The sequence below is a fragment of the Cherax quadricarinatus genome, chromosome 17 (genome assembly GCF_038502225.1).
Source record: "Cherax quadricarinatus isolate ZL_2023a chromosome 17, ASM3850222v1, whole genome shotgun sequence".
Classification (NCBI taxonomy): Eukaryota; Metazoa; Arthropoda; class Malacostraca; order Decapoda; family Parastacidae; genus Cherax; species Cherax quadricarinatus.
In genome coordinates this window covers 873,950-892,985 of record NC_091308.1, presented here as the reverse complement: position 1 = coordinate 892,985, position 19,036 = coordinate 873,950, and the positions used below count along the sequence as shown (strand labels likewise).

The 19,036-nt window shown below is 40.7% G+C and overlaps 1 protein-coding gene across 7 annotated transcripts in view; it reads right to left on the bottom strand.

The window, feature by feature from the left end:
* SNF4Agamma (SNF4/AMP-activated protein kinase gamma subunit) overlaps nucleotides 1-19,036 on the bottom strand; it is a 998,728-nt gene that overhangs the window by 465,912 nt on the left and 513,780 nt on the right. For all 7 annotated transcript variants that reach the window (XM_070085706.1, XM_053773265.2, XM_053773263.2 and 4 more), the window contains one exon: nucleotides 5,842-5,926. In XM_070085706.1, the coding sequence (XP_069941807.1) occupies nucleotides 5,842-5,926 (85 nt within the window). The remainder of the gene's footprint in view (nucleotides 1-5,841; nucleotides 5,927-19,036) is intronic.

The window sequence follows — 19,036 nt, the reverse complement described above, 5'->3', positions numbered from 1 at the left end:
CTCCATTATTTATGGTCCAATTTCTTTCATTTTTGGTGTATGTTAAGAAGCATCTTTCCATCATACATTGCCCAATAAGATAGTCCAACAAACAAATGAGATCCAATTTCCTAGATCAAGAGCAAGTGCCCCTCACCAGCATCAAGAAACCTCCCTTGAGGCCCGCTCGCTTATGGAAATTTCACTCACGTATGGAAGCAAAAAATCGATCGATCGACTGCTTGTATTTGGAAAAACTCGCACGTAGATGCGCTCGCAAGTAGAGGTTCCACTGCATATTGTATATGCCATCTTGTACTATCAATGTATCATTTAAGCCTTGTGTATCATATTACATAATAAAACATACCTATTGGCAAAATGAAAGATGAGGTGGTAGAAGAAGTAAAATATTCAAATGGAGAAGAAAAATCCAAATATTTTTCTCAAAAACTTTTAGTCCACTTATCTAAGATTATGGATCCCACAATTTGCACCTGAAGTGGACCCATCTATAAATACATATACAGTAGAACCCACTTATCCACTGACTCATTATCCATGGTTTCAGTTATCCATGGTTTACTGTGGTCCAAAAATACCTCTTAATTTTGTAAAATAATGGCCCAAAAGCACAGAAGTAGAAAAGTTGGCAGGTCATCAAAGCCTAAGAGAAGCCTTGAAGTGCTTCCCATTAGGAAAAAAGTGATAATTCTCCAATTACTGTGCATAATTTATCAATTAAACTTTATTATAGATATGCATAGGACTTACATATAGGGTTTGCTACTATTCGTGGTTTTGATATCCACGGTAGGTCCTTGCAAAATATCCCTCGCAGATACAGGGGTCCTACTGTACACAATGTGTATCAGTAGGGTAACACCATACTACTAACCTATGAAATTTTGTTTTTAATAAAAAGCTCCTCACACACACTCACACATTTACTCACTCACTCACATATACTCATTCACTCACACACACACACACACAGGAGGCAGGAACCATACATAGCTTTAAGACGAGGTATGAAAAAGCTCAGGAAGCAGAGAGAGGACCTAGTAGCGATCAGTGAAGAGGCAGGGCCAGGAGCTGAGTCTCGACCCTGCAATCACAATTAGGTGAGTACACACACACACACACACACACACACACACACACACACACACACACAGTGGCGCCTGTGACGAGCGGGGTCCCAAAGGAGTCAGTTCTAGGGCCAGTGCTATTTTTGATATATGCGAACGACATGATGGAAGGAATAGACTCTGAAGTGTCCCTATTCGCAGATGATGTGAAGTTGATGAGAAGAATTAAATTGGATGAGGATGAGGCAGGACTGCAAAGAGACCTGGACAGGCTGGACATGTGGTCCAGAAACTGGCTTCTTGAATTCAATCCTGCCAAATGCAAAGTCATGAAGATTGGGGAGGGGCAAAGAAGACTGCAGACAGAGTATAGGCTAGGTGGACAAAGACTACAGACCTCACTCAGGGAGGAAGACCTCGGGGTGACCATAACACCGAGCACGTCACCAGAGGCACACATCAACCAAATAACTGCTGCAGCATACGGGTGCCTGGCAAACCTGAGAATAGCATTCCGATACCTAAATAAGGAATCGTTCAAGACACTGTACACTGTGTATGTTAGGCCCATACTGGAGTATGCAGCACAAGTCTGGAACCCACACCTGGTCAAGCACATCAAGAAGTTAGAGAAAGTACAAAGGTTTGCAACAAGGCTAGTCCCAGAGCTCAGGGGAATGTCGTACGAGGAAAGGTTGAGGGAAATCAGACTGATGACACTGGAGAACAGAAGGGCCAGGGGAGACATGATAACGACATACAAGATACCGCGGGGAATAGATAAGGTGGACAGAGATAGGATGTTCCAGAGAGGGGACACAGGAATAAGGGGTCACAACTGGAAGCTGAAGACTCAGACGAGTCACAGAGACGTTAGGAAGTATTTCTTCAGTCATAGAGTCGTCAGGAAGTGGAATAGCCTAGCAAGTGAAGTAGTGGAGGCAGGAACCATACATAGTTTTAAGAAGAGGTATGATAAAGCTCAGGAAGCAGAGAGAGAGAGGACCTAGTAGCAATCAGTGAAGAGGCGGGGCCAGGAGCTGAGGCTCGACCCCTGCAACCACAATTAGGTGAGTACAATTAGGTGAGTATACACACACACACACACATACACATACACACACACACACACACACACACACACACACAACAAAAGCCAATTCTGACCTGAAGCTGTTGTACTGCCATATCTGGAGGAAAACAACAGTCAAGGACCAGGTAATCAGGCTTAAGAAGAAAGGAGGAGAGATCAAAAAAAACGACTGCGAAGTATGTGAGAAGCTCAACATGAGATTCAAAGAAGTGTTCACAGAGGAGATAGAAGGGACTCCAGAAAGACGGAGAGGGGGTACACCATCAAATGTTGGACACAATACGTACATACAACCGAGGAAGAAGTGAAGAGGCTGCTAAGTGAACTAAATACCTCAAAGGTGATGGGGCCAGATAACATCTCTCCATGGGTCCTTAGAGAGGGAGCAGAGATGCTGTGTGTACCCCTAACAACAATATTCAACACATCTATCGAAAGCAAATGTAGTCCCAATTTTTAAAAGAGAAAGACACAAAGCATTGAACTACAGAACAGTGGCACTGATGTGTATAGTATGCAAAGTCATGGAGAAAATTATCAGAAGAGTGGTGGAACACCTGGAAAGGAATGAGCTTATTAATAATAACCAGCACGGTTTCAGGGACGGGACATCCTGTGTCACAAACCTACTGGAGTTCTATGACAGGGTTACAGCAGTAGGACAAAAGAGAGGGGTGGGTAGATTGCACTTTCTTGGGCTGTAAGAAGGTGTTTGACATAGTTCCACACAAGAGATTAGTGCAAAAGCTAGATGACCAGGCAGGGATAACAGGGAAGGCACTGCAATGTATCAGGGAATACCTGTCAGGAAGACAACAGTGAGTCATGGTACATGGCGAGGTGTCAGAGTGGGCATCTGTAATGAGCGGGGTGCCACAGGGATCAGTCCTAAGATTGGTGCTGTTTCTGGTATTTGTGAACAACATGATGGAAGGAATAGAATCCGAAGTGTCCCTGTTTGCAGATGATGTAAAGTTGATTAGAAGAATTAAATCAGACGAGGACCAGGCAGAACTACAAAGGGATCTGGACAGACTGCAGGCCTGGTCCAGCAACTGGCTCCTAGAGTTCAACCCCACCAAGTGCAAAGTCATAAAGATTGGGTAAGGGCAAAGAAGACCACAGACTGAGTACAGTCTAGGGGGCCAGAGCCTACAAACCTCATTCAGGGAAAAGGATCTTGTTGTGTGTATAACACTGGGCACATCTCCTGAGGCACACATCAACCAAATAACTGCTGCAGCATACAGGCACCTGACAAACCTAAGAACAGCATTCTGACATCTAAATAAGGACTCATTCAGGACCCTGTGAACTGTGTACATTAGGCCTATATTGGAATATGCAGTGCCAGTTTGGAACCCTCACCTAGCCAAGCATGTAAAGAAACTAAATAAAGTGCAAAGGTTTGCAACAAGACTAGTCTCAGAGCTAAGGGGTATGTCCTACGAGGAGAGGTTAAGGGAAATCGACCTGACGACACTGGAAGACAGGAGAGATAGGGGGGATATGATAATGACATATAAAATACTGGGAGGTATAGACAAGGTGGACAGAGACAGAATGTTCCAGAGATGGGACACAGCAACAAGGGGTCACAGTTGGAAGTTGAAGACTCAGATGAACTGCTGGGATGTTAGGAAGTATTTCTTCAGTCACAGAGTTGTCAGGAAGTGGAATAGCCTGGGTAGTGATGTAGTGGAGGCAGGATCCACACATAGCTTTAAGAAGAGGTATGATAAAGCTCACAGAGCGGGAAGAGTTGAAGAGGTGGGGCCAGGAGCTGTGACTCGAGCCCCACAACCACAACTAGGTGAGTGCAACTAGGTGAGTACGTACTCACTCACTCACTCTCCCACTCACACACACACATACACACACACACACACACACACACACACACACACACACACACACACACATCTCAGTAGTAGTACCAGTTCCTAGTAACCAGTTACCAGTAACCAGTGCATCAGTAGATGACTCACTACCAACCGTCTGTGTGAATCACTGACTGTTACTCATGTTGCTGCTGACCATAGCATATTTTTGAATGCCTTACCCGCTAGGCACTTGTGAGTCAGTCTGAGATAGGAAGCAGAGAGAGAGGCAGGTCAGCTGTTGGCGCATCCCATACTTTCCGTTATATATTATACGTACTACCAGCCTACGTGAGTATTTTTACCCCATCCATGTTATCGAACCCAGATGATACACACACACACACACACACACACACACACACACACACACACACACACACACACACACACACACACACACACACACACACACACACACACACACACACTCACACTCACACTCACACTCACACTCACACACACTCACACTCACACTCACACTCACACTCACACTCACACACACTCACACTCACTCACACTCACACTCACACTCTCTCTCTCTCTCTCTCTCTCTCTCTCTCTCTCTCTCTAGCACTTTTCAGAGATTTTACCCAGATTTCATTTTACTCAGTTTTCACTCATTATAGGAGTGCCTTGATTTTGGCAAAGGGTTTTTGTTCCTTGGAAATGGAACTAGATTTCCCTTCATTGAGTCAAATTTAATTACTACCCATTTCCCAGATGCTGTATGACCCAGTGATGGTTTAAAGCTTTCCCATGAACAGAATAATATCAACAATTTTTCAGTTTACAGTGGGTTGACAGATACAAATAAGACACTATAGTTTCCAAAAATTAAGCTTCAGGTTTTCAAAATTCCACAAGAAAATAGAGCCATTTTGGTTGTGAACAAAAAAAAACCTGGAAGGTTTGACTGCTTCCATCTTGGAAAGTTAGTAACACTATGTATTAGCAGTAGGTGTTAGCCTTCCGTGGGGGATACACAATAATGTATACTCAGACAGCAACTGGATTCTTGTAGAAGAACTGAGAGACAGGTTTCCCCAAGATGAGAGCTCACATGGATTTAAGCTGTGGCTCAAATATATTATCCCAGTTATGATAGTTCACTTACCTGTCACCACCATCTGCAGAAGCTTGGCCCTGTTGAATACACTACTGTACTACAGCACTGCAGTACAGTACTATAGTATTACAATACAGTACTATGAAACAGTACTGCACTATAGTCCTACAGTAGAGTGATACAGTACAGTACCACAGTACAGTGCTGCACTATAATAGAGTACTGTACTATAATATAGTACTGCACTACAGAAGAATACTACTGTATAGTATTATAATACAGTACTGCACTACAGTATAGTACTATTATACAGAAATGAACTACAGTTGAGTACTATAGTACAATATTTCACTACTGTACAGTACTTCACTTGAGTATGGTAGGGTACTATAGAACAGTACATCACTTGAGCACAATTCAGTACCGGTAAAGGAGTTAAACTCCTCTCTTGCTGTTATAACATGTACACAAACTGGTCACTTTATAATAGTCTTTAATACATTAATATATGTACAGTAAAATAATTAAGATTTTAAATAAACCTTTAAAAAGATTTTCAAATGATCATTAACTTAACTTATTAACATTTTTATTTATTAATTCATTTAATATGAGAATAATATAATCAGTGTAATACCCTATCTTTTGAAATAACAATACTGCAATAAAAACTATTACAAATCTTAATTTCTTTTACTGTAATAAAGTATCTGAGTAAAGTGTACTCACTCCTCCGCTCTTCCTTCGCTGCCGCTCTTCATTAGTTTCTCCACGATGACTTCGAAAAAGTTCCATGACTTTAGAAAGACCTGTTCTGGAAGGTTAATATTCATACATTAATTAGCTACATGAGAACAAGCTTCAGAATACGGGTCCACATGTCTTTATCCAAAATTCTGAAATTCGAAAAGTTTCAAACACCAAAGTTTTTTCATGAAGTGTGGAGAATCAGTCGTCTCTACATAACTCCAACACCTCCAGTTGCATCATAAAAACATAAGAACACAAAAAAGGAGGAACACTGCAGCAGGCCTCTTGGCTTCTACTAGGCAGATCCTTTACAATCCATCCCACTAACAGAATATTTGGCTAAATCAATTTTCAATGCTACCCAAGCAATAAGCTTGGGTAGCATTGGAACTAAGCTTGGAACTTAGTCAGCCATTAACGAGTGTGTTTAATGTGTCCATCCTAAATGGTGTTGTGCCAGAGATGTGGAAGACAGCTAATGTAGTTCCTATATTCACATCATGGGATAACTATATTCACATCATGGGATAAGTTCATGCCATCAAATTACCATCAAATTAGCCTGGCTTCTATAGCAGGCAAATTATTAGAATCAATTATAATTGATATTATTAGAAGTCATCTTGAAGAGCATAATTTGATTAATGAATCTCAGCATGGGTTCACAAGAGGTCATTCCTGCCTGACAAATTTACTGATGTTCTTCAATAAAACATTTGAGGCAGTAGACAGTGATAAAGAATATGATATTGTTTATTTGGATTTTAGTAAAGCCTTCAATAGAGCACCTCACAAAAGACTCTTAAGAAAAGTGGCAGCTCACGGTATAGGAGGTAAAGTTCTAGCATGGATAGAGGCATGGCTTACCAACAGAAAGCAGAGAGTTTTCATTAATGGGGTTACATCTGAATGGGGATTAGTCACTAGTGGCATTCCACAAGGATCACTTTTAGGCCCTCTCTTGTTCATAATTTACATTAATGACCTTGATGAAGGAATTCCAAGTGACATGAGTAAATTTGCTGATGATACAAAGGTAGGCCATATGATTCATTCTGAGGAGGATACCAATGAACTCCAGGAGGATTTGGACAAATTAATGTCTTGGTCTGAAAAATGGCAGATGAAGTTCAATGTGGATAAGTGTAAGCTACCAGGCCTTGGTAATGAAAATAACCCTCGAGCTTGATCATACAGAATGTGAAAAAGACTTAGGAGTCATGGTAAGTAGAAATCTAAAGCCAAGACAACAGTGCCCCAGTGTGTGCAATAAGGCTAATAGATTATGTACTAGGATTTATTTCTTCTTATTAATTTCAAGAAGTATAAGTAACAGAAGTCCAAAAGAACATAAGAAAGGAGGAACATTGCAGCAGGCCTGTTGGCCCATACTAGGCAGGTCCTTCACAATCCTTCCCACTATTTAAACTAGGATTAGTTAGAGGTATGGGTTTAGAAATGATAAATAATGAGTATGGAAATATTGACTTATGCTCTGATATTAAGAATCTTAATAGTAACTGTCATGGAGTAACTCTGGGTAATGATAATATCAGAAATTGTGTAAAAACAAAGGTGAATAGGAAAAATGTGCAGAAGAAAAAACATATGATGTTATTTTATGCTAACAGTCGAAGTGCAAGAAATAAGATTAATGAACTACATTTGGTAGCATGTGCTAGGAACTTTGATGTCATTGCATTAACTGAAATGTGGTATGATTTAAAGAGTCGGGATATGACTGCTGAGTGTAATATTTAAGGGTTTAAGTTGTTCCATGTGGATAGATGTAATGGGAAGGGGGGAGGAGTTGCATTATATGTTCAAGAAAATATTAACTGTTGCATAAAAACAGGTATAAAAATAGATGGAACAGTAACAATCTGTTTGGGTAGAATTTTGTAGGTTAAGAAAAACTAATTCTAGGTGTAATATACCGACCTCCAAGCTTGGATCATGATAAAAGGAGACTTCTTTGGGACGAAATTGTTATGGCTTCTAGACACAGTAACATAGTGATAATAGGGGATTTTAACTTTAGTCAAAATGACTGGAATTCTTTGACAGGTAATCTGGAGTCCAGTGACTTTATGGAAACAGTTCAGGACTGTTTTCTGAAGCAGTGCGTAACAGAGCCTACCAGGGGTAATAATTTGCTAGACCTAGTCTTGTCAAATAAGGAAACATTCGTAAATAATCTGGAGATCACTTAAGAGCTTGGCACAAGTCATCACAAATCCATCACTTTTAGCATTAACTGGGAATACAAGAATAAAGATAATACGGTAAAAATTCCTGATTTTCGTTCTGCCGATTATAGTGGACTTAGGTACCACCTCTCAAATTTCGATTGGGGTTATTTAGCTAATGATTTTATTGGCAATGATCATACTTATGATCATGAAGGGATCTTCATTTATGATTTTTTCTTAACCCTTTGACTGTCACAGGCCCCTTTCTGAAACTGTCATTCTATGTCGCAAAATTTTTGAAAAAAAAAAAAAAAAAAATCTTATGAAATGATAGAGAATCTTTTCCTGATGGTAGTGACACCAAAAGTACGAAATTTGGTCGAAAACTCACGGAATTACGCTCCAACAAAGTTAGCGGTCTTGGCGACATATAAGCATCGGCGATTTCGCCAACTTTGAGCCCTGTTTTTGGCCAATTCCATTGTTCCAGTTGACCAAACTCATAGCTATTTCTTTAGAACTCCATTTTTTCTATCAACTGAGTACAAGAAACTGCCCATTTACCAATTTGAACTGCCCAATAAAGTGGTCAAAAATTGGTAATTTGGTCAATTTCACGCAAATTAAAAAAGATGCCAGTTTCAAAATAGGGTCCAGAATAAACAATGAAGACATTCTTGGCACTAAAATAACATATCCTCTGTTCATTAGTCACATCTCTAGGCCCCTCTTATATTACTATTGCTTTCTATTTTTATTTTTTATTCATACAAAAAATACAAAATTTACTGTTATGCAGACTACTGCATTATTGTAAAAATGGTATAAATAATATCAGTGCACTAGTGAAAGAATATTAGACTCCCCAGTTGACCTGTATTGGACGTGTAGTGTGATTTGCTTACTCTTGAACATTGGTAAAAATCAAACATTTCCGCTACTTTGAGCTCAATTTCAAGGTCATTTTCATCGTGAAACTAATCAAAATCATCCCTATTTCTGCAATACGTTTTCCATTTTATCACATAAGACCATGAAAACGAGAATACAACGATAAATACTATATAAAAATACATCTCAAAGTCGGCGTTTTAATCCAGAAAAATGGTCAGTTTTTTTTCTCATTATGCACAGTGCGCTGCAGGATTTTTTTTATGTGGTGCACACTGACCACACAAACCCATTCTCTCACATGTGGGCCTACCAGCTTTCTCCTGCTTGATTTGAAGCCGTTAGAATAATTGAGTATATATACGTCCGAAACACTGGCTCGTAAGACCTATACTGTATATACAACTAAAACAGTCAAAGGGTTAATAATGTACACCATGCTCAGAGTATACACATTCCCCAGAGAGAAATTAGGTCTAATAATAACAATCCCAAATGGGTTAACAGGAGGCTAAAGCATCTATTAGGGGACAAAAGGGGAATTTATAGGCACATCAGAAGAGGAAAGGTTAACCTTACTGACCAATATGTTCAGCTTAAAAGAGAAGTAAAAAAGGGGATTAGAAAGGCTAAACATGACTATGAAATTAAGTTGCTAATGAATCAAAGACCAATACAAAGGGGTTCTTTCAAGTGTATAGGATGACGGTGAAAGAAAAAGTAGGACCTTTGAAAATTGGGAATGCACAGCTGACGGATAACGAACTGGAAATGTGTTCCATATTTAATGACTATTTTTTTGTCAGTTTTTACACAGGAAGACATAAATGAGATTCCAGAAATTAACAATTATTCAGTTCCTGATGAATTCAGATTGACTAATATTACTGTCACGAGGGACATGGTTATCTAACAGATAGACAAACTGAAGCAAAATAAGTCCCTGGGTCCCGACGAGTTGTTTTCCAGGGTATCTAAGGAATGCAAGATGGAACTTAGTCAACCATTAACGAGTGTGTTTAATGCATCCATCCTTACTGGTGTTGTGCCAGAGTTGTGGAAGCTGGCTATGTGGTTCCTATATTCAAATCAGGGGATAAGTCCATTCCTTCAAATTACCATCCAATAAGCCTGACATCTATAGTGGGCAAGTTACTAGAATCAGTTATAGCTGACATTATTAGAAGTCACCTTGAAGAGCATGGGTTCACAAGAGGTCATTCCTGCCTGACAAATTTACTGACGTTCTTCAATAGAACATTTGAGGCAGTAGACAGTGATAAAGAACATGATATTGTTTATTTGGATTTTAGTAAAGCCTTCGATAGAGTACCTCACAAGAGACCCTTAAGAAAAGTGGCAGCTCATAGTACAGGAGGTAAAGTTCTAGCATGGATAGAGGCATGGCTTACCAACAGAAAGCAGAGAGTTTTGATTAATGGAGTCAAATCTGACTGGGGATTAGTCACTAGTGGCATTCCACAAGGATCAGTTATAGGCCCTCTCTTGTTCATAATTTACATTAATGACCTTGCTGAAGGGATTATGAGTGACATGAGCAAATTTGAAGATTGAGACACTTATGTAGCATATGGGAATCTTTATTCAGGAAACTTTTCGCCACACAGTGGCTTCATCAGTCCAATACAAAAAGGAAGGCGTAAGGAGAGGAGGAGTATGAGGTAATCAGTCCCTCAGCCTGGAGTCGATGTGTTCAGTCCATCAATCTTGTAGAATGTACGTTTCCTGAATAAAGATTCCCATATGCTACATGAGTGTCTCAATCTTCAACTTGTCGGTTTTTCAAACCATTCATCACATGAGCAAATTTGCTGATAATACAATGATAGACCATGTGATTCATTCTGAGGAGAACTGCAATGAACTCCAGGAGGATTTGGACAAATAACCCTCGAAGCTATAAACTAGGTGAAGTAGAGCTTGATCATTCAGAATGTGAAAAAGACTTGGGAGGCATAGTAAGCAGAAACCTAAAGCCAAGACAGCAGTGCTTAAGTGTGTACAACAAGGCTAACAGATTACTAGGATTTATCTCAATAAGTATAAGTAACAGAAGTCCAAAAGTTATTTTACAGCTCTATACATCACTAGTGAGGCCTCATTTAGATTATGCTGCTCAGTTTTGGTCTCCTTACTACAGGATGGATATAGACTCATTAGAGAACATACAGAGAAGAATGATTAAAATTATTTACTGTGTAAGGAATCTCCCGTATTAAGATAAACTTAAAGCCTTAAATCTCCACTCTCTGGAGAGACGTAGAATGAGGGGAGATATCATTGAAGTGTATAAGTGGATGACGGGCAAAAACAAAGGAGATATTAATAAAGTACTGAGGGTGTCGAACCAGATAAGAACCAGAAATAATGGATTTAAGTTGGATAAATTTAGATTTAGAAAGGACATAAGTAAGTACTGGTTTTCTAACAGAGTTGTGGATGCATGGAACAATCTTCCCAGTAGGGTGATAGAGGCTAGGACCTTGGGTGGCTTTAAGAAGAGATTGGACAAATATATGAGTGGGAGGGGTTGGGTTTGATTGGTGTCATTTGGTACGGGAGTTAATTCTTGGGTAGCTTTGGGTAGAGGTCATTTTGATAAGGACCTGCCTTGTATGGGCCAGTAGGCCTTCTGCAGTGTTCCTCCATTCTTATGTTCTTATGTTCATTATGCAAGTCTCACTCAAATCCAACCCATCTCACTCGTGTATTTATCTAACCTAAATTTGAAACTACCCAACATTTTAGCTTCAATAACCCTACTAGGCAGACTGTTCCACTCATCAACTACCCTATTTCCAAACCAATATGTTCCTATATCCTTTTGAAATCTAAACATCTAATTTGAATACAGTATGTGGGTTCTTTCTTGAAGGGATATCCTCAAAACCTTATTTATATCCACTTTGTTAATACCCATCTTTCACTTATACACTTCAATCATGTCTCCCCTCATTCTTTGTCTTACATATGAATGTAGTTTAAGAGTCTTCAATCGTTCTTCGTACAGAAGATTTCTAATGCTATGTATTAATTTGGTCATTCTACACTGGATGTTTTCTAGTGAATTTATATCCATTCTGTAGAATGGAGACCAGTTATTTTACAGCTTTATACATCACTAGTGAGGCTTCATTTGGATTATGCCGCTCAGTTTTGGTCTCCTTACTACAGGATGGATATAGACTCATTGGAGAACATACATATATCATATATCTGTCCAATCTCATTTTAAAGCTACCCAAGGTCCTAGCCTCGATCACCCTACTTGGAAGATTGTTCCACGCATCCAGAACTCTGTTCAAAAACCAGTACTTACCTATGTCCTTTCTAAATCTAAATTTATCCAACTTAATCCATTATTTCTGGTTCTTACCTGGTTCAATACCCTCAGTACTTTATTAATATCACCTTTGTTTATGCCCATCATCCACTTATACACTTCGATGATATCTCCCCTCATTCTACATCTCTCCAGAGAATGGAGATTCAAGGCTCTATCTTCATATGGGAGATTCTTTATACAGTAAATCATTTTAGTCATTCTTCTCTGTATGTTCTCCAAAGAGCTATATTCATCCTGTAGTAAGGAGACCAAAACTGAGCAGTATAATCTCAATGATGCCTCACTAGTGATGTACAGAGCTGTAAAATAACTTATGGACTTCTGTTACTTATACTTCTTGAAATAAATCCTAGTAATCTGTTAGCCTTCTTGTGCACACTTAGGCACTGCTGTCTTGGCTTTAGATTCCTGTTTACCAAGACTCAAAAGTCTTTTTCACATTCTGTATGATCAAGCTCTACTTAACCTAGTTTATAGCTTCAAGGGTTATTTTCATTACCAAGGACTAGTACCTTACACTTATCCAAATCAATTATGTTTAGCATTGAATGAAAGTATGATAGTAGGGATAACTCAGTAACAGTCCCAGATTTTCACTTAGCAGATCACAATGGGATTAGAGAACACTTATCATCTGTGGACTGGGGTAACGAAGAGAGCTATCAATATGACAGTTTTCTGAACACTATACATGCTGCCTAAAGAACATTTATTCCATATAAACAAATTAGATCAAATATAAATGAACCAAAATGGATGAATAATAGGCTCAAATATCTTTTAGGGCATGAGCAAGGAATTCATAGGCACATCAAAAGAGGTGAGGGTCATATTATGAATCAGTATATTGACATTAAGAGGGACATTAAAAAGGGGATAAGAAAAGCTAAATGGGACTACGAAATTAAAATTGCTAGGGATTCGAAAACTAACCCTAAAAGTTTTCTCCAGGTGTACAGAACAAAAGTTAGAGATAAATATTATAGGTCCCCTTAAAAATAACTATGGGTATCTTACTGACAAAGAGAATGAAATGTGCTCTCTTTTTAATAATTATTTTCTCTCAGTTTTCACTCAGGAAGACACTAATAATATCCCAATAATTAGGTTTTTTAGTGGGCATGAAGAAGATAAATTATGTAATATCTCAGTCAATAGCGAAATGGTTATCAAAGAGATAGACCGTTTGAAGCCAAATAAGTCGCCTGGTCCTGATGAGCTTTTTTCAAGGGTTCTTAAGGAATGCAAAAAGGAACTCTGTGAACATTTAACTAATATTTTTAATTTATCTCTTCAAACAGGTGTAGTGTCTGATATGTGGAAGATGGCTAATGTAATTCCTATTTTTAAAGCAGGGGACAAGTCATTATGGTCAAATTACCGCCCAATAAGCCTAGCGTCAATTGTAGGCAAATTACTAGACTCAATTATAGATGATAATATAAGAAGCCATCTTGATAGACATAATTTGATTAATGATACTCAACATGGATTCACCAGGGGCTGTTCCTGCCTAACTAATTTATTAACTTTCTTCAGTAAGGCTTTTGAGGCCATTGATCATGATAAAGAATTCAATATTGTTTATTTGGATTTTAGTAAGGCTTTTGATAGAGTACCACATCAAAGACTGTTAAAGAAAGTGGCTGCTCATGGCACTGGAGGAAAAGTGCTGTCATGGATCGAGTCATGGCTCACGAAGAGGAAGCAGAGAGTGTGCATATATGGGGTTAAATCCAAGTGGGAATCTGTAACAAGTGGCATTCCACAGGGATCAGTCTTGGGCCCATTGTTGTTTATAATATATATCAATGACCTTGATGAGGGAATTACTAATGATATGAGCAAATTTGCCAATGACATGAAGATAGGTAGGATAATTGATTCAAATGTAGATGTCACAGAACTTCAGAAGGATTTAGACAAACTCAATTCTTGGTCAGAAAAGTGGCAGATGCAGTTCAATGTAGATAAATGCAAGGTTCTGAAGCTTGGGAGTGTTCATAACCCTAGCACTTATAAGTTAAATAATGTAGAACTTAACCATATGGATTGCAAAAAGGACTTGGGGGTTATGGTAAGCAGCAACCTTAAACCAAGACAGTAATCCTTAAGCATACATATTAAGGCAAACAGATTACTGGGATTTATATCAAGAAGTACAGTAGACCCTCGGTTAACGATGCCATCGGATACCGATAAAATCAGATACCAATACGTTTTTGCGTCAAAATATTGGCTTGGCTAATGATAAAAAACTCAGTTAAGGACATTCGTCCAGAACATGTCCACACGGCCTGAGCCACTCAGCCTGCCCGGCAACTCCAGTGTGGCCAGTGTGCAATTGTTTACAAAGCCAGTGCAGACAACTCCACGCATATATGCGATACATTTTGTATTATTCCATTGTTTTTAGTGTTTGTAACTGCTAAATAAGCCACCTTGGGCCCAAAGAAAGCTTCTAGTGCCAGCCCTGTGGTAAAGAGAGTAAGAAATACTATTGAACTGAAGAAAGAAATCATTGAAAAATATGAAAGTGGAGTGTGTGTTTCCGAGTTGGCCAGGTTATCTAACAAACCCCATTCAACCATCACTACTATCTTGGCCAAGGAAAAGGCAATCAAGGACGCTGTTGTTGCGAATGGTGCAAATATACTTACAAAACAGAGATCGCAAATACTACTACTCAAAGATGTGGAGAGACTGTTGTTGGTGTGGCTTAACAAGAAACAATTATCCAAAAAACAATTAACCCCAGGGGGTTAGCCACCCAGGATAACCCAAGAAAGTCAGTGCATCATCTAGGACTGTCTAACTTATTTCTACTGGTGTCCTTAATCTTGTCCCCCAGGATGCAACCCACACCAGTCAACTAACACCCAGGTGAACAGGAAAAAATGTCTGGAACTAGTGCTCATATTGGTGAATTTAAGGCCAGCAAAGGTTGGTTTGAGAGATTTAAGAATCATACTGGCATACACAGTGTGATAAGGCATGGCAAAGCTGAAAAATTCCAACCCCAACAAGTGTTCAATTATGACAAAACAGGCCTGTTCTGGAATTATTATTATTATAATCAAAAAGAAGCGCTAAGCCACAAGGACTATACAGCGCTGCAGGGCAGGAAGGAAGCGAGGGCATCAGGTGGCAAAAGGGAGATGAATGAGTAATAGGTTACGGATAACAGCGGGGCAGTGGATGGTGAAAGGGTAAAGGGCAGCAAGAGACTGAACTAGAAAGGGCTGAGGGGAGTGCGAAAAGTATCATCAGAGTTTGTGGAGTAAATCAGTCGTTGTCAAGAAGTCAATGAGAGAGTCAGGATTAAAGGAGGGTCCATCAGCAAGAAGGGAAGGTAAAGAGAGAGTAGTAGAACGAAGACGACGTTGGAGGTAAATTCTGCGTGCTCGTTGATAGAGAGGGCAGTCTAACAGAATGTGGCTAATCGATACTGGAACTTGACACTGCTCACAGAGAGGAGCAGGGTGCCTTTCCATGAGATACCCATGAGTAAGACGAGTGTGGCCAATGCGAAGGCGGGAGAGAGTGGTCTCCCAACCTCGGCACTGATGACAAGAAGACGGCCAGTAACCTATGCTCGGTTTAATAGAATGAAGTTTGTTACCGAGCAGAGTTGACCAACGTTGTTGCCAACGGGTGCGAAGGTGGGTAGCTATTGTAGCAAAATAGTCAAGAAATGGGACACCTCGATAGGAAATTGGTAGGTCATGTACTGCTGACCGCGCAGCAGTGTCTGCCTGTTCATTGCCCTGTATGTCGACATGACCAGGGACCCAACAAAAAACAATATCTTTATGTTTGGTAGAGATACGGCGTAGCCAAAGTTGGATACGGAGAACTAGGGGATGAGATGTATCAAATTTTCGTATAGCCTGTAGAGCACTAAGGGAGTCTGAGACTACTACAAATGATGACATAGGCATAGATGCGATACGAATAAGTGCTGCAAGAATGGCATACAGTTCAGCAGTAAAAATGCTAGCTGAAGATAGTAAATGTCCCCGCACGACGCTGTCCGGAAACACTGCTGCGAATCCGACGCCGTCTGAAGACTTAGAGCCATCTGTGTACACAGCAGTGGCATGAGAATGGGAATGGAAGTGATCAAGAAAAAGAGAGCGGGAAGCCACCGTAGGCAGTTGAGCTTTCGAGCAAGGGAGTGAGAAAGAACAGACCCGAACAGCTGGAACTTCCCAGGGGGGTAGGGAAAAGTGAGATGCTACATGAACATATAAAGGTGGTAACTGAAGGGAAGACAAGAGTGAATGTAGGCGAAGAGAAAAGGGACGGAGCAAACAGGGGCGGCGAACGAATAAAGAATGTCTACTAATATCGGTGACGATTCTATAAATGGAAGGATTGTGTAGATCGTGAGAGCGTACATAGTAGCGAAGGCAATGGGCATCACGGCGATCAGACAAGGATGGAACATTCGCTTCTGCATAGAGGCTCTCAACAGGGGAAGAGCGAAAAGCACCAAGGCACAAACGTAAACCTTGGTGATGGATAGAGTTAAGGCTAGAGAGAGTAGCAGGAGAGGCCGCGGAATAAATCTGGTCACCATAATCGAGTTTCGATAAAACGAGGGCTGAATGTAGGCGAAGCAGAGTTCGACGATCAGCTCCCCAGGAAAGATGAGCAAGGGTTTTAAGAAGGTTTAGCCGGCTGTGACAAATTGCCTTCAGAGAGGTTATGTGAGGTTTCCAGGATAACCGACGGTCAAAGAGAAGGCCTAGAAACCTGACTGTATCACGTTCGGGGATACGGGAGCCATAGAGGTACAAAGGATGATCGGAGATAACAGAGCGTCTAGTGAAAGTAATTTGGTGAGTTTTGGTACTTGAAAATTTAAACCCATGCGTGGTGGCCCAAGTGGAAACACGGTCGACCGCATGCTGGAGAGAAACTGCAATAAGATGACAGTCAGCGCCTGCACAAGCAATAGCGAAGTCATCAACATAGAGTGATGACCAAACATTGGGTGGAAGAACAGAGGCCAAATCATTTATAGCAAGGAGAAAAAGTGTTGTGCTTAGAACACATCCCTGAGGGACACCTTCAGCTTGGACGAAGTCCGGGGAAAGAACATTATTGACTCGAACACGGAAATGTCTGTCAGTTAAAAAGTTCTTAAGGAAGGATGGTAGATTGCCTCGGAGGCCTAAGGAATGGGCCTGGGCCAAAATATTATACCTCCAATTTGTGTCATATGCCTTCTCAAGGTCAAAAAATATGGCAATAACTGAGTGATTATTCGCAAAGGCATTACGAACATACGTATCCAAGCGAAGTAAGGGGTCTATGGTAGAACGACCCTTACGAAAGCCATATTGACTAGCGGAGAGACTGTTGTGTGTCTCTAAATACCACATTAAACGTCGATTTACGAGACGTTCCATCACTTTGCAAACTGCACTAGTAAGAGCGATGGGGCGATAGTGGGAGGCATCATGTCCAGTAGTACCCGGTTTGCGGAAAGGAAGAACAATGGCAGATTTCCACAGCTGGGGAAGAACTCCTTGTGCCCAAATAAGATTGAAGAGGTGTAAGAGGACTACAAGGGCTGACCGATGTAAATGTTGTAACATACGAATATGAATGTCGTCAGGCCCAGCTGCCGATGATCGGCAAGCTGAGAGCGTTGCCTCCAGTTCTTGAAGTGTAAAAGGCACATTATACTGTTCTTCTCTGAGAGAAGAAAAGTCCAAGGGCACTAACTCTCTGGCAGACTTTGAGGAAAGAAACGAGGGGCATAGATGGAGCCCTCGGGAAATACGGACCAGATGTGTGCCAAGTTCAATGGCAACGTCGAGAGGGTTTGCTACATCAACACCAGCGACCCGTAGAACAGGAGCTGGGTCAGGAGAGTATTTACCACTCAATTTCCTCACTTTCTTCCAGACTGCACTCATAGAAGAAGCAGAGGTGATGGTGGAAACATAGTCTCGCCAACAAGTGCGTTTAGCTTCACGGATGACACGGCGAGCGATCGCACGCTTCTGCTTAAAATCAAGAAGTCTCTCAGCAGTTCTATTGTACCGGTACCTGCCCCATGCAGCACGCTTCAAACGTACTGCACGAGCACAAGCGGGAGACCACCAAGGCACGCACTTCTGAGAATGCCTGCCTGAGGTTTGGGGTATAGAATGAGAAGCTGCGGTATAAACTGACGTCGAGAAGATGTGTAGGAGCTCATCAATGGAGGATGAAGAAGGAACCTCACTAAAAGCAGTGAGGTGTGAGTAAAGATCCCAATTTGCCCGATCAAACTGCCAGCGAGGGCTACGGAAAGGTGGCGAATAGGAAGGAGAAGTAAGAATGATCGGAAAATGATCGCTGTCATGTAAGTCTGGTAGAACAGACCAGGTGAAGTCTAGTGCAGTGGAGGAAGAGCAGACTGATAGATCGATGCAAGAGAGAGTATGAGTACGAGGATCAAAATGGGTGGGAGTACCCGTATTTAAAACATGGAGGGGGTGAGAGGCAAGAAAAGCCTCCAACTGAATGCCACGTGAGTCACAATGAGACCCCCCCCAGAGGAAATGGTGGGCATTAAAATCACCAAGTAACAGAAGTGGTGGTGGTAAGGATGAAACAAGAAAGGCAAAGTCTGGGATAGAAAATGCTCGAGAAGGAGAGAGATATAAAGAACATATTGTAAACCACTTATTCAAGTGGATACGGGCTGCAGTGTAATGCAGCGATG